Genomic DNA, 15,733 nt, shown 5'->3' with positions numbered 1-15,733 from the left:
AAACCCTCTTCTGAGGTAGTTACCAAAGACCTTAGAACTTTAATGTTCCATTTTATTTAGATTTGATGTCATAGAAATAGTTTAATAAGCTTCAAAGAGAAATAATTTCCTACTTCTTTTATACCTGTTTTCCCGTTCATACATTTCCCGAGAGGCACTTCGAAGTTGATCAATTTCTTGATTAGTTTTCAATCTGATTTGTTCCAGTTCATCATGTAGTTTATTTTCATATTCTGTTTTATAATGGTCTCTGCAAGGAGTCAAAGATAATATCCATGAATTTTGTTTCTGTAAAAGAAATGTACTTTTACGCTTCGTGTTAGATTTATTATCTTATGTCAAGTAAGTTCTATATACAATGTTATCTGAAAAACATAGTTGTTAGATATATTGCCTCAAAGGCTTAATTACTATATAAAATGTGCTCATCCTTAAAAATATCATATTAATAGTTTTTAATGCATATGGCTAAAGACCTGAAAACTGATGTATATGGAATGCCCTTGATTTAAAAATAATCTGATGTTGTACATGTTGAGAGACAAAATTAAAAACAAAACAAAAATGACTCTAATTGACTGTAAAACCTTTCCTTCTAAAGCACAACAACCACAACCACTGTGATTTCTGAGCAAAGTCAAAGCATTACCTAGGCCATTAGCAGGAGCACAAACACATGAAAAATTCCACACTAGGGAAAAAGTTATGAATGTGTGAAGTTTTAAAGGATTAAATTTTAAATTTGTTTTAGTTTTGGATGTGCTGATAAAAATAAGTATCTCAAGGATTATAAGGACTATAACTATATACATATATATAACACACACATACATACACACACATACATACATGTATATGTACTATATATACTATATATACACTATAACTCTAATAGCTTATACATCTAGTTGAAGAGAGAAGACAGGATCAAAATGCAGGAGTCTGATTCCAGAGCATGTATGCGATGCCGTCCCTTCATTCTTCTTAGGTTTCACATAGTCAGGAGAAGGTCAGCTTAGGCTCTGCACAATTAGACTGTTTTCAAAAGATCCTTTCACAAAGATACTTACATCTTTTCTTTCAAAAAACACTTACATAGAGATCTTAGTTGTAGACAAAAAGGTTATGTCATAACAACAACAAAAAAAATTATAGCATATATACACCGACCCAAAAGAAGTAGTCTTTTCACTATTGGAAAAAAAATAAAACTATGTCTTAAGAAAAAGTCAACTAGAATAAGAATTATTAAAAGGAAACAAAATGAACTGTTATTTTAATATAGTCCAATATAATTAAAAAAAAAAATCACTATTCTTCCCCAAAGCTAAGAGTTCCCTCAGAGAAAATGGTGCTAATTTGTATCTATTTATGTGAAAAATAATGTAAATCTTGCCTGGATGTTACATATTTTTCATACATCTCTTCTCTAGCCTTTTTGGTTTCTTCAAGTTGAGCCTGAAGTCTTTCAAGGCGATCCTCTTCATGGGCACAGCGAACACTAAGCTCCATGTTTTGGCGACTGAGATACTCTTTATCCTTTTGCAGTAAAGTAACAGTTTGTTGTAAGGTGGTTACCTACATATGTGCAGAGACAGACAGTGTTCAGAGCAACTTCGTCTTACTTTCAGCGTTTACTGTAATATTTTCTTTCACTTATGCTTTCACATAAAAAGCTAATTTTTACTTTGCAATTTCCCATTCAAACAGAGCTACTGAAGTCCCTTTTTCTGTTAACTACATCAAAAAGGAAAAATGTCCCTCCCACAATTCTGCCCTGGGCTGTGCCCACAATCACCGTATGATAAAATACACATGACTCTATGAGCTTACCTCTTTTGATAATTCATTTCTTTCTTTAGCTTGAGTTATGTGAGAGGCTTCAAGTATTTCATGTTTTCTCCTTAACTCAATTATTTCCTGTTCAAGGGCATCGCGCTCACTATAAAATTCAAATACACTTATTTATTTTTACTAAAATAAAATTCAAATACATAGGTACATTTTATCCAATTTTATAATCAACATTTAAAATGGGCTGGGGGCACTGGGTGGTGGCTCAGTTGTTAAGCATCTGACTTGGGCTCATGTCATGATCTCACATCATGATTCCTGAGTCGAACCCCTCATTGGGTGTGCTTGTGCCCTGCTTCGGGTGAACACAAGCTCTACTTTGGGTGAGCACGAGCCCCACTTCAGGTAAGCCCTGCTTCTTTCTCTCTCTCTCTCTGTCTCTCTCTGCCCCTCCCTCACTTGTGCGTGCTCTCTCTCTCTCAAAAAAAAAAAAAAAAAAAAAAAAAGAAAAAAAAAAAAAAAAAAAAAAAAAAAACCCCAAAACCCAAAAAAAACAACAACAACAAAAAAACAAAAAAAAGGACTGATTTATGTTTCAGGAAACCAAAGAGAAATACCAGCAGTGGGGCTTTAGTGTCATTTTGTGAACAATAAAGTGTCTGCTTTTCAAAGCAAGGTTTTAAGACTGTTCATATATATAAATGTAAATTTGTTATCTTTAAAAAATAAATATGTAAACTATACTACCCAGTAAAATACATAAGAATACCTTCTAAGGTACACCGTGGTATCTTTTCACTAATCATCATTAATCTTATCTTGAAGCCAAACTTTTAAATAATTTATACGTGGCTCTAGGCTTTCAGTTCAGTTAGCATCAAAAAGCCCCTAATTCATCACTCAGATTGCATAGCAGATACAAAAGGAGGGATTCTTGTGACTATTTCATTCACAAATTGTTTAAGATTGCCCAGAGATTCTAATTTCCATTTGCAGACAAGCTCTTGACCCCAAACAGTGAAACCAAGAATTAGAACAAACCTACAACAGGCATCTTAAAAAGTAAGCAGAAATAAAGACTTCCTAACTCAATTTATCTTCTCTAGTCAAAATCAGTTCCTTTGTACTTCACAGATTTCATCTACCCACCTGGTATTTCCATGCAGATGGATGTTAAAAATTGTTTTTTGTTTTTCATCAGATTTTCAAAACTGGTTTAGAAAGATACTGTTCTTTTGGTTAACAAAGTCATGTTTATTGAAGAAAAGTGAGCAAAGCACAAGTTATAAAATAACAATCATCCATAAACTCACTAAAGATGACTGATAGTATCAATATTTTGGTATACGTTAAGTGTTTTGTGCCTTTACAGCAAATGTTTGTATTCTCACATGGTAATGATCATGCTTCCTTTGCTATGATTTTTCAGTGTAAAAAATGAGTACAAAACACGATATAGCAAAACATCCATGACCTCACTATCCACAGTTGAAAACAGTTAACATTGGTCTCCATTTGCATTAAAGTTTTATTTTGCTTTTTGAAAAGATAAGACACTATGGTAAACTTAAAGTCCTACATATTCCTCACTGTTCCTTTATCATCCCCTAGACACAACGATAAATTTAGTGTCTCCATATTGTTTTTTTAATACTTTTACTCAGGGTGCTTGGGTGGCTCAGTCTATTAAGCATTGGGCTCTTGATTTCAGCTCAGGTCACGATGTCAAGGGTTTGTGAGTTTGAGTCCTGTGTTGGGCTCTGACACTGCAGATCCTGCTTGGGATTCTCTCTCCTCCTCTCTCTGTCCCTCCCCTGCTTGCTCTCTTTCAAAATAAATAAACTTAAAAAACAAAAAAACAAAAAACTCTTACTCACCAAATGTTAACATTTTGTCATATTTACTTTGTAATATTTACTGAGTATTACTTTGTCATATTTATTCTCTCCCTATTGTTCATATATGTGAATGAATATAGATACATGCATATACACATATACATCACTATACACGCAGACACGCAGACACATGTGCAATTTTTCCCCTTAACTATTTAAGAGGTATATGCAGACATTAAATCCCTTTATCCCTGAATAATTTGGTGTGGATTTTCTAAGATTAAAAAAATTCTTTGATATAATCCCAGTATAATTAGCCCTAATACAATATCTAATATAATCCATTTTCCAATTTTGTCAATTGTCCCAATTGGCAATTTCCCTGTATAGGATCCAATGGATTATCATACATTGCATTTGGATGTCATGTATCTTTGGTATCCTTTAACCCTGAGCAGTTCCTTAGTCAACGTTGTAAAAGACAGAGAAAGTTTATTTGGCCAGTTGTTTTATGTCACTCAATTTTCATTTGTCTGATGTTTCCCTGTAATTAGATTCAGGTTAAGCATTTAGGGCCGAAACACTACACCTGTGATAATGTGTCCTCAGTATGTCACATAGAGTACATAAAGCCTTAGTACACAAAGCAGCCATGATGTCATTATGTCCTATGACTGGTGAAAATAACCTTAGTCACCTGTTTAAAGTGGTATCTGCCAAAGTACTCAAATATAAAAGTACTTTTTTGCCCTCTGCGATTAGTAAGTAATCTGTGGGAAACATACTTTGAGAATATATATTTTGCTCCTGAATATACTTTTACCCAATGGTTTTAGCTTCCACTGATGATTCTGAATCAAATAGTATGAGGTTACAAAATGGTAGTTATAATATGCATATAATTTATTGGTTGGCATTCCACTGTAAAAACTCTTATTATTAGCATGCACTCAGGATTCTTATTCTAGTCAACAAATTATAATTCATTACTGTTAATATTCATTTTGATACTCAAGTTGTACCATATTTGGACAGTTGAAGCCCCTTCAATTAGCTACTATGGTACTGAATTGGAATTAGAGGTATTGGTATGATTTTATCTGTACAGTGTTAAGCCATCCTCCCAACTCCCTCTCTAATCACCTCTTTACTGAAAGGGCTTAGGAACAATGACCAATGTATCAATGACCAGCACCCAAATCTTAATTTCTAAATAGTATTTCTCACTAAAAGGAACCAGGACTCATAGAGGAAGGTCTGAGGCAATGAAATTAGAAAATAAACCTGAGAAAATTATGTTATGCCAGAAAGTAAGAAATTGCTTTAAAAAAAAAAGGTGGACACATCTTTTTAAAATAAAAAAATTTAGGGCGCCTGGGTGGCTCAATCAGTTAGACATCAGACTCTTGGTTTGGGCTTGGATCACAATCTCATGGTTTGTGAGTTTGAGCACCACATTGGGCTCTGCACTGACAGCATGGAGTCTGCTTGGGACTCTCTTTCTCTCTCCCCCCCCCACCCCCCCCCAATAAATAAACTTAAAATTTTTTTTTAACTTAAAAATTAAAAAAAAAAGGGATACACTTTTTAAAATATATTCCGTTTGACTTGTCCATATAGATACAACCAGATCTAGTTTAATGATTTTAACTGCTACATTGAATTACATTATAGAAATAAATCATAACTGATTTCCCATTCTGCTACTGAAAAGCATCTGAATTTTTAATCTAATTATAATTAACATCCACATGCCGGTTTCCTTTTGCACATGTGTAAGAATTTATCAGGGACACAAGAGTGATTCCCCCCCACCCCGTTTTTCTTATATTTTTGTAATCAGAACATTTCTTTAATCTCTTCACCCTATTGAACGAACTGAAGAGTTCACAGTTTGAGCCCCTCTTGCTTGTTTGTTTTTCGGTTCCATTTCTAGCACATAAAGATGTTTATCATATTTTTGATGAGGGCTATGTTTTTCCTTCCTAGGTTTTTATTACAGAAAGTAAAACATATATATAAATAGATATGATATAATGAACTCCCTTGCTCTCATCACCTGGCTTCAACAATTACCAATAATTATCATGACTCATCTTTGTTCATTTATCCTTCAAATTCATGGCCACTCTGATTATTCTGATGACTTGGCTTTTTAGTTTTCTCTTTTCATGTTTTATCTATTACTGCTACAGTTTTACAGTGGCAGAGAGTACATCAAAACACCAAATCAAAGTATTATCTTACCATCACAATCTACTTACTTTTGAAATGATTCTTTCAAAATCCAGCTTTATTCAAGAGCCACTGATTTCAAGCTCCAATAATTACCATATTTTAACATTTATCCATACATAATAATACACGCAGCATGTCAGTCATGCTGGAAGTAGGAATACCAATCTGATCTTTGAAATTTATTTATGTTGCTATGTAATTTTTAAAGTGTCCATTTGTTTAATAAATATTAAGTGACTACTATATTTCAAGAATCATTTTGGGTGCAGGTACAGACAGCAGTGAACAATTAGAATAATGTCTCTATCTATAAATATTTGCATAAATATTCCTTTACTTGATCTTGCTTTTATGGTACAGTTACTAGTATCAACACCATCTCATGGATGACAAAACTTTGGTTTAGAATGATAACAGATGTACCTAGGGACATATAGCTAAGTAGTGGCTCATTAATGTACAAACAACAGAAAAGTATATTCCAGTAAAAGGAAAATTCTCTGCTATAGCTACTTAGTAGCACTGGCAAATATTCTCAAGAAAAGTTTTATCTTTTGAAGGTATATATGTCCTTTGTCAGAAAGGAATAGTTAAAAAAACTTCAGATAAAACTGAAGTATTTAAATTGGTTCCATAAACAAAAATAATCATCAAGTGAGATTTCAAAAATATTTACACACATGGGACTTCACTGGGTCTCTATCTTCTAAGACATTACATTTTAAAAGACAGCAGCAACTTCCAAATAAAATAAAAGTGGATATAAAAATACAATCTAAATCCAACAAACTGCCAAAACCACATACTTTTTGTGCAATGCAGAATAAGGTATACGTCAAGACAATGAAAAGACAAGCCATAGAATGAGAGAAAATATTTGCTAAAGGCATACCTGATGAGTACTGTTATCCAAAATACAAAGAACTCTTAGAACTCAACAGTGAGAAAACAAACAACCCAATTAGAAAATGGGCCAAAACCTTAATAGACACCTTATCAAAGAAGATACAGATTGCAAATAAGCACATGAAACGATGTTCCACAACAAATGTCATCAGAAAAACGCAAAATAAAACAACAGTGAGATACCCCTAAATACCTATTAGAATGGTCAAAATGCAGAATGCCAAATACTGGCAAAGACATAGAACAACAGGAACTCTCATTCACCTCTGGTGGAACGCAAAATGGTAGAGCCACTTTGGGACAAAAAGTTTAGTGGTTTCTTACAAAACTAAAAATACTTTTTTTTTTTAATGTTTATTTTTGAAAGAGAGGGAGAGGGAGACAGAGTGCAAGTGGGGGAGGGACAGAGAGGGAGACACAGAATCTGAAGCAGGCTCCAGGCTCTGAGCTGTCAGCACAGAGCCTGACCCATGGCTTGAGTCCACGAACCATGAGATCATGACCTGAGCTGAAGTCGGACACTCAACCGACTGAGCCACCCAGGTGCCCCGAAACTAAAAATACACTTACCATACAATTGTGCTACTTGGTATTTACCCAAAGGAGTTGAAAACTTATGTCCATACAAAAACCTGATGTGGATGTTTACAGCCGACTTAGATATAACTGACGAAACTTGAATCTAACCAAGATGTCCTTTAGTAGGTGAATGGATGTATAAACTGTGGTACATCCAGACAATGAAATATCACTCACCAAAAAGAAATGAGCTATCAAGCCATGAAAAGACCTAGAGGAAACTTAAATGTATATCACTGAGTGAAAGAAGTCAGTCTTAAAAGGCCCCATATTGTATGATTCCAACTATGACATTCTGGAAAATTCAAAACTAGGGACCCAGAAAAAGAGTAAGGTACAAAGTGGAATTAACAATGTTGATGATAACAATTCAGGTGACTTTGATGCATACACACACACACACACACACACACACACACACACGCACACACACAAAAGAACTACTGTAGCCATTTTAACTACTTACTTTTGACTTTACCATAGTTTTCTTGACGGTAGTCCCCTTGCTGAATTAACTGTTTTGTGTCAGCTAATTCTAAGGCCAAACGTTGACATCTAATTTGAAGTTCAGAATAATTTCTTCGATCTTCCTCATAAGTCTGTAAATCAAAACAATAATAAAACATTTCAAGCTAAACATAGTTGACCAAATTCTTTTTTTTTAATATGAAATTTATTGTCAAATTGGTTTCTATACAACCCAGTGCTCATCCCAACAGATGCCCTCCTCAATACCCATCACCCACCCTCCCCTCCTTCCCACCCCCCATCAACCCTCAGTTTGTTCTCAGTTTTTAAGAGTCTCTTATGTTTTGGCTCCCTCCCTCTCTAACCTCTTTTTTTAAAATTTCCTTCCCCTCCCCCATGGTCTTCTGTTAAGTTTCTCAGGATCCACATAAGAGTGAAAACATACGGTATCTGTCTTTCTCTGTATGACTTATTTCACTTAGCATAACACTCCCCAGTTCCATCCACGTTGCTACAAAAGGCCATATTTCATTCTTTCTCATTGGCATGTAGTATTACATTGGGGTACAGGTGCCCCTATGCATCAGCACTCCTGTACCCCTTGGGTAAATTCCTAGCAGTGTTACTGCTGGGTCATAAGGTAGATCTATTTTTAATTTTTTGAGGAACCTCCACACTGTTTTCCAGAGCGGTTGCACCAGTTTGCATTCCCACCAACAGTGCAAGAGGGTTCCTGTTTCTCCACATGCTTGCCAGCATCTATAGTCTCCTGATGTGTTCATTTTAGCCACTCTGGCGTGAGGTGATATCTGAGTGTGGTTTTGATTTGTATTTCCCTGATGAGGAGCGACACTGAGCATCTTCTCATGTGCCTTTTGGCCTTCCAGATGTCTTCTTTAAAGAAGTGTCTATTCATGTTTTCTGTCCATTTCTTCACTGGATTATTGTTTTTTGGGTGTGGAGTTTGGTGAGCTCTTTATAGATTTTAGATACTAGCCTTTTGTCTGATATGTCATTTGCAAATATCTTTTCCCATTCTGTTGGTTGCCTTTTAGTGTTGTTGATTGTTTCCTTTGCAGTGCAGAAGCTTTTATATTCATGAGGTCCCAATAGTTCATTTTTGCTTTTAATTCCCTTGCCTTTGCGGATGTGTCAAGTAAGAAATTGCCGCGGCTGAGGTCAGAGGGGTTTATTTTTCCTGCTTTCTCCTCTAGGGTTTTGATGGTTTCCTGTCTCACATTCAGGTCCTTTATCCATTTTGAGTTTTTTTGTGAAAGGTGTAAGAAAGTGCTCTAGTTTCATTCTTCTGCATGTTGCTGTCTAGTTCTCTCAGCACCATTTGTTAAAGAGACTGTCTTTTTTCCATTGGATATTCTTTCCTGCTTTGTCAAAGATTAGTTGGCCATACTTTTGTGGGTCTAATTCTGGGGTTTCTATTCTATTCCATTGGTCTATGTGTCTGTTTTTGTGCCAATACCATGCTGTCTTGGTGATTACAGCTTTGTGGTAGAGGCTAAAGACTGGATTGTGATGCCTCCCGCTTTAGTTGACCAAATTCTTTAATGAATTCTTCTGTTATGCTGTGAATGTCCTTGCAATTACAAAAAAAATTTCAGGGGCGCCTGGGTGGCTCAGTCAACTGAGCGTCCCACTTCAGCTCAGGTCATGATCTCACAGCTTGTGAGTTCGAGCCCCGCATCAGGCTCTGTGCAGATAGCTCAGAGCATGGAGCCTGCTTCAGATTCAGTCTCCCTCTCACTCTGCCCCTCCCCCGTTCATGCTCTGTCTCTCGAAAATAAATAAACATTAAAAAAAAACTAAAAAAAATTTTTTTTCAATTCTTCTGTGTAGTATTTATTTCCCCTACTTGAAGACAAATTATCTTAAACTGACAGAGTAGGTTGCAAGTTTGTTTATTTAAAACTTGAGCTCTAGTTTTCATAGAAAAAAATAGGGCAACTGCTTTGGTTACTAGAATAACACATAAAATGACTACCAATGTTAAATGGCTGTTTTTTGTTTGAGTAACCATTAGACACTAAAGACCCAGAAACAAATAAAACACAGCTGCTGTTCTTGAAGAGCTCACAACTTATAGATGAAGAGACACCTGAAGATCCAGTATCTACAGTGAAAAATAGTTACTGAAGAGATTAGTCATGCAGTTTCAGTGGTGGTATTCAGCAAAAGAAGGAATTTTGTGGCACTTGGAAAGTTCTTCTGTGTCAATCTTCCTTTCACCCACCAGACCGCTATAGGAGAGCGGTTATTAGAAGGGAACATCATCAAAAACCACAACCTAGCCTGGCTTACCACAAACCTCCTATCTCATCATTTCTCATATTCACCTATCACCCTCCAACCCTAATGAAGAGCTGAAGTTTGTAACATGGCATGCTTCCTTTAACCTGTTCTCACTGCCTAAATAGCTGCATATTATCTGAACTTTTATTTGCCACCTCCAGAGCACCAACTGCACTGTAGCATCAGATTAGTTTTCTATGTACCTCACCAGAGCGTAAATGTCTTAAGGGCAGGGCTTTGTCTTATTCACCACTGGATCGCCATCACTTTACAAGGCATTTAGTATACAGGAAAAATCAAATGAACGCTTTTGAATAAATTAGGAAATACATGAATATGGAAATGAGAGGAAAAACAAAACACAGAGACAGAGTTCCTCCTTATTTCTGCCCTTTGAACTTATCAGATCTTGCCAGCGACTGTCAACTCCACCCCCAGAACCTGTCATGATTAATGCATCCTGTTCCAAGTGATTCTTTAGTAGCAGACCAGGTAAGCATGGCCACATTCATTCCACAAATACTGACTGAATTATTTCTATATGACTATTCCTAGATGAGGCTCTGTACACACAAAGATGAGTAAGATACTCTGCTTTTGTCCTTTTCAAACTATTAAACATAACTTTGAAATGTTAGCTCCCAAATTTCTATCCAAGGGCTGTCTGAGAAATGCATTATGGAAAAACTATCATGGTGTGTGTTTTGTTTTGGTATAATATTATGTTCTTATACTGAGAAGCTCCTCCTAAGACTGGAATGTTACTATAGTATTTATGATAGGATCATAACTGAAGATACTCTATCATATCCCCTACGGATTATCACATACATCATTTTAGGCCTAAGTCCCAGAAGATACTTCAGTTCCCCTGAAGAATGCTTTATCCTTCTAAATGCTATTAATCATGTAGCTGCTGTGGAACAGTGTATAGTATGACAGTTGGGAAGGCAAGCTCCAGAATTCACATGTCTAGAACTGAATTACCTGCAGTTAAGACTTTGGGCAGGTTTACCTCTCATGTTCAGAGTCCTCATCTACCTCACAGAGTGTTGACTATATCAAGTAATACATCTATAGTGCTTACAAAAGTGGCTAAAAATAGTATATAATCATTAACTATAAATTAATATAGTACTTCAATTTTACTTTGGCTTCCAGAGAGATTCGAGCCAAACTGATAGCTCAACTTTAAAAACTGCACAAAGACCAAACAGAATCCTGGAGGAATAGGAACATTTAAAGGGTGGCCAGAGGACAAAGAGCAGAAGGCACCTGAGGGAGTATTCACAGAAATAAAGGGTATTACACGCTATGACTGTGTACAACTTCCAGGTGAAGGTTAAAGAGAATAGGGAAAATTACTTTGTATCATCCCTATACATCCTTCCCTGTTTTGAACTCAACATCAACTTATTTGGGAAGACTCAAGCCCCAAATCTGAGTTTGATGTTTGTCTTATATTTTTCCATAGCACCTGGTTCTTTCTGTCAGAAACCCTATCATATGTGCTATGAGCAGCCATTACTTGCCTTCTACATCATAAGAAAAAATTTAAGGAGGTTTTCCATAATCCTAGTACCTAGTACTCTGCCTATTATACTAGAGTTTGCAATTAATGTCTGTGGAAAGGAGCAAAAGAGGACACTGAAGTGACTAAAGCAAAAGAAGTAAACAATATTTTCAAACATAAAGGGGCACACATAAAATTTCCAGTCATCAAACCCTAAGAGAGAATTTCCATGTTACAGCAAACCAGTTAACAGTGTCTCAATTTCCTTTTATAATAAAAAAAAAAAGTTATATGGGAAAAATAAGAACAGTCCAAGTCACTGAGAAGATTTAAACTGTTTGACAGGTTTCTACATATCTAAAATGGAACTGATTTTGACTGCCAGGATTAATGTTATCTTTTTCCTCTTCTATATTTCATATGAGGAAATAATAGAAGGCTATCTCCAGACTGAAAAAAGTAAATGTTATTGTAATTGCATGTTTTCTTCTCTTTCCTATAACCCTCATCCTTCCTCACACCCACCTAAGACGTGGGTTTCCTTGAAGACCTGCTTTATCTCTGTACACCAAGTAACCTTTCATAGTAGTTATACTAGAAATGTTCGCAAAAGGAACTAATGTTGAAATATAAATGGACCATGTATCACTAGCATTTAAAATAGTTTCAGATGTAGAAAAAATGACTTTAAAAGTTAAGTATTTAATACGTTATCAGTTTTCCAACTGAAATTACAGAATACTATCATAAATCTGCAAATAAAACACACCGTCTGAAACAATAATATCTATGCAACATATATGCAGAATTTTGAGACAGCACAAAAGGAGCTTTTATTCTTGATTTGGGTGGTGGATGTATTCATTTTGTAAAAATTCAATTAAGACTTTTTTTATGTAGGTTACACACATTTAAAAAGTGAAACAGGGGCACTTGGGTGGCTCAGTCAGTTGAGTGTCTGACTTCAGCTCAGGTTATGATCTCACAGTTCGTGGGTCCGAGCCCCGCATCGGGCTCTGTGCTGACAGCTCAGAGCCTGGAGCCTGCTTCAGATTCTGTGTCTCCCTCTCTGTCTCTGTCCCTCCTCTGCTCATACTCTGTCTCTATTTCTCTCTCTCTCTCTCAAAAATAAGTAAACATTAAAACAATTTTTTTTTAGGTGAAATAAGAGGCTTCAAACAGGAAAATGTTAACTGGGGAGAAGTTCTTCAAGGGTGCCTGAAAAACAGGAATGGAAAGCATGAGATGTGATAATCACATCAAAGTGGCATGAGCAGGATGAAAGTGGGTAGTGAAGAGACTCACTTTTTTTTACTCTATGTATCTCTCTACAGTTTGTTTGACATTAGAAACTGAAAATGTTATATTATATAATGTTTTGGCAAATTTATCAACTATTAGAACTTTCAAATTTATAATGAGATGCCCTTTCCAAAAACAGCAGCTAAGCATTTTATTATTTTTTAATTTTTTATTTATTTTTTAATGTTTATTTATTTTTGAGAGAGAGAGACAGAGGATGAGCAGGGGAGGGGCAGAGAGAGAGGAAGACACAGAATCCGAAGCAGGCTCTATAAGGCTCTGAGCTGTCAGCACAGAGCCTGACGTGAAGCTCAAACTCACAGACTGTGAGATCATGACCTGAGCCGAAGTTGGACGCTCAATCGACTGAGCCACCTAGGCGCCCCAAGCATTTTATTATTTTTTTATTTTTTTAATTTTTTTTTTCAACGTTTATTTATTTTTGGGACAGAGAGAGAGCATGAACAGGGGAGGGGCAGAGAGAGAGGGAGACACAGAATCGGAAACAGGCTCCAGGCTCTGAGCCATCAGCCCAGAGCCCGACGCGGGGCTCGAACTCACGGACCGCGAGATTGTGACCCGGCTGAAGGCGGACGCTTAACCGACTGCGCCACCCAGGCGCCCCTATTATTTTTTTTAATGTTTATTTATTTTTGAGAGACAGAGAGAGAGAGAGCACGAGTTGGGGAGAAGCAGAGAGAGACACACACACAGAATCCAAAGCAGGCTCCAGGCTCTGGGCTGTCAGCACAGAGTTCAATGGGGGGCTCAAACTCACGAACTGTGAGATCATGACCGAAATTGGACGTTTAACTGACTGAGCCACCCAGGTGTCCCACAGCAGCTAAGCATTTTAGATTTACAGAATTTCAGAGATGAAAGATAGCCTGGAGATAATCTACTACAATCTTATTTTCAAGATAAGAATATTAAAGCCTAGAGGGGTTAGAAGATGTGTCCAGGATTCCAGGGCTAGGAGAGGCTGAACTAGAATCTATGTTCTCAAATTCATACATACTTCATGCTTTTAATTTCAAGTTTCTGGTTTTTGAAGAATCAATTCTCTAGAAACTATAAAACCATTGTTGGAAGTTAATATTATTATTTACTGTTCAAATCTAGGGTGTTGAAAGCACTTTGATTGCAAATTTTATGGGTTCAAATATGGCATATGCATAAATCAGTTAATTTTGGACTCCCTTCCTTTAAAACAATTACTACACTCATGTCTTAAATACATAATAAGAACCATTTGACAAAATAACATCAAATCTAAATGTTTTCTAGAAAAAGTTAAAAAGTATTCAAAGATGCAATTAAATAGGCACATTTTAAACAGTCAAGCTGCTGTGTAAACCAAAAGCCAATTACTTTAGGTATAATGAATTTCTAAGCATCATTTAAATCTTTTGTCTTTCACACCACTTAAACTGAGAAGAGAGTGGTAACCTATGTGTCAAAATAAATCTTTAATAAATGAGGTGATCTCCTGCCTGTGGGGAGATAGGGCAGTTAAGGAAATTGGAAAGGTGATATGGTGACATTTACCTTAAGGTCAATGGTTCAAATCAGAAGCCGTTTACACTGGAAAGCAGTTTAATGAATGAGAAGAAATGGTATGGTTAGCCATTCTGGGAAAATGAGAATTCATTCCTCAGAATTCTCACAAGTTTCACATTATCTATAATCTACTCCAAGCAACTAAATATGGAAAAGAACAAGAAACCTAATTAACCTTTGACTGCTATAGACTGACCTTTAAGTAAGTGTCTGTTTTTGACCAGAGACTACTATTTGTTGTTGCTATGATCCTCAAGAAATATATTATTTACACATTTTTTTTACTCCTTCTAAAGTCTTAAAAAAGACAAAACTGAAGTATTAAAAGTCTACCGTGCGTTAAAAAGAAAACAAGAAGATTTAATGATTTTTTTTGTTTTACATGATAATATATGATATTTTTAAATAAATGATAATAAATGATAATTTTTAATAATATCTATTTCAGCCAGTAAATGTGAATTCAAACATGAAAGCTTAAGCTTTTCTAAAGGAAAAATTTAAAAATTTAGAGGAATGACGAAAGGTAACTTCAAGTGCGGTGGAGGTTAGATTCGGATAAAGAGATATGGGTTCAAATCTGTCTGCACTGGACTTTTCTAGCGAGTCAGTTTCTCTGAATCTTAACTGCTGCCTCCACAGAGTGAGTACACTAACACATTTAGTGGTTCATTAATTTTCATGTGCCTACTACCGTAGGACACGTTATATTACTATTACTCCCAACTAGCTCATGGATCTAGCAGAACCCTCCACTGCTGAACAATATGTTGTGTTGGGAAGCAATTTTTATAGCTTACATTTTATTCAGCAAACTACTGAAAGAAATTTGAAATACTGTTTTTTTTCAGTAGATATTGACCCAAATATGATTGAATCAAACAAATTTAAATCCTAACATTTTAAATGAGACCAATTTGCTAAATTATCTTTCAAATCTCACTGATTATTCCAAGAATGTAAGTATATCAATTTAAGAAAGTATGGTTTTCAATGCCTTTCAAGGGATTTAGATAAGCATTAAAAGTATGAACGCAGTACAAAATGATCAAGATCATACCTTGCTATGAGATCAGACAATGCTATGAAACTCAAAATCAACAATAAAAAATTTGGAAAGACCATAAATACTTGGAGATTAAAGAACATCCTGCTGAAGAATGAATGGGTTAGCCAAGAAATTAAAGAGGAAATTACAAAGTAAATGGAACCCAATGAAAATGAAAACACG

At 35.7% G+C, this 15,733-nt stretch overlaps 1 protein-coding gene across 2 annotated transcripts in view; it reads right to left on the bottom strand.

The window, feature by feature from the left end:
* The window catches only part of PIBF1 (progesterone immunomodulatory binding factor 1), a 200,726-nt gene that overhangs the window by 154,336 nt on the left and 30,657 nt on the right, over window positions 1-15,733 (bottom strand). For both annotated transcript variants that reach the window (XM_030311936.1, XM_030311945.1), the window contains exons 6-9: window positions 7,818-7,954; window positions 1,834-1,942; window positions 1,397-1,578; window positions 125-250 (exon numbers count right to left, since the gene is read on the bottom strand). In XM_030311936.1, coding sequence (XP_030167796.1) covers window positions 125-250; window positions 1,397-1,578; window positions 1,834-1,942; window positions 7,818-7,954 — 554 coding nt within the window. The remainder of the gene's footprint in view (window positions 1-124; window positions 251-1,396; window positions 1,579-1,833; window positions 1,943-7,817; window positions 7,955-15,733) is intronic.

Source organism: Lynx canadensis, chromosome A1, assembly GCF_007474595.2.
Source record: "Lynx canadensis isolate LIC74 chromosome A1, mLynCan4.pri.v2, whole genome shotgun sequence".
NCBI classification, from domain to species: Eukaryota; Metazoa; Chordata; class Mammalia; order Carnivora; family Felidae; genus Lynx; species Lynx canadensis.
This window is presented reverse-complemented; position numbering and strand designations above follow the sequence as displayed.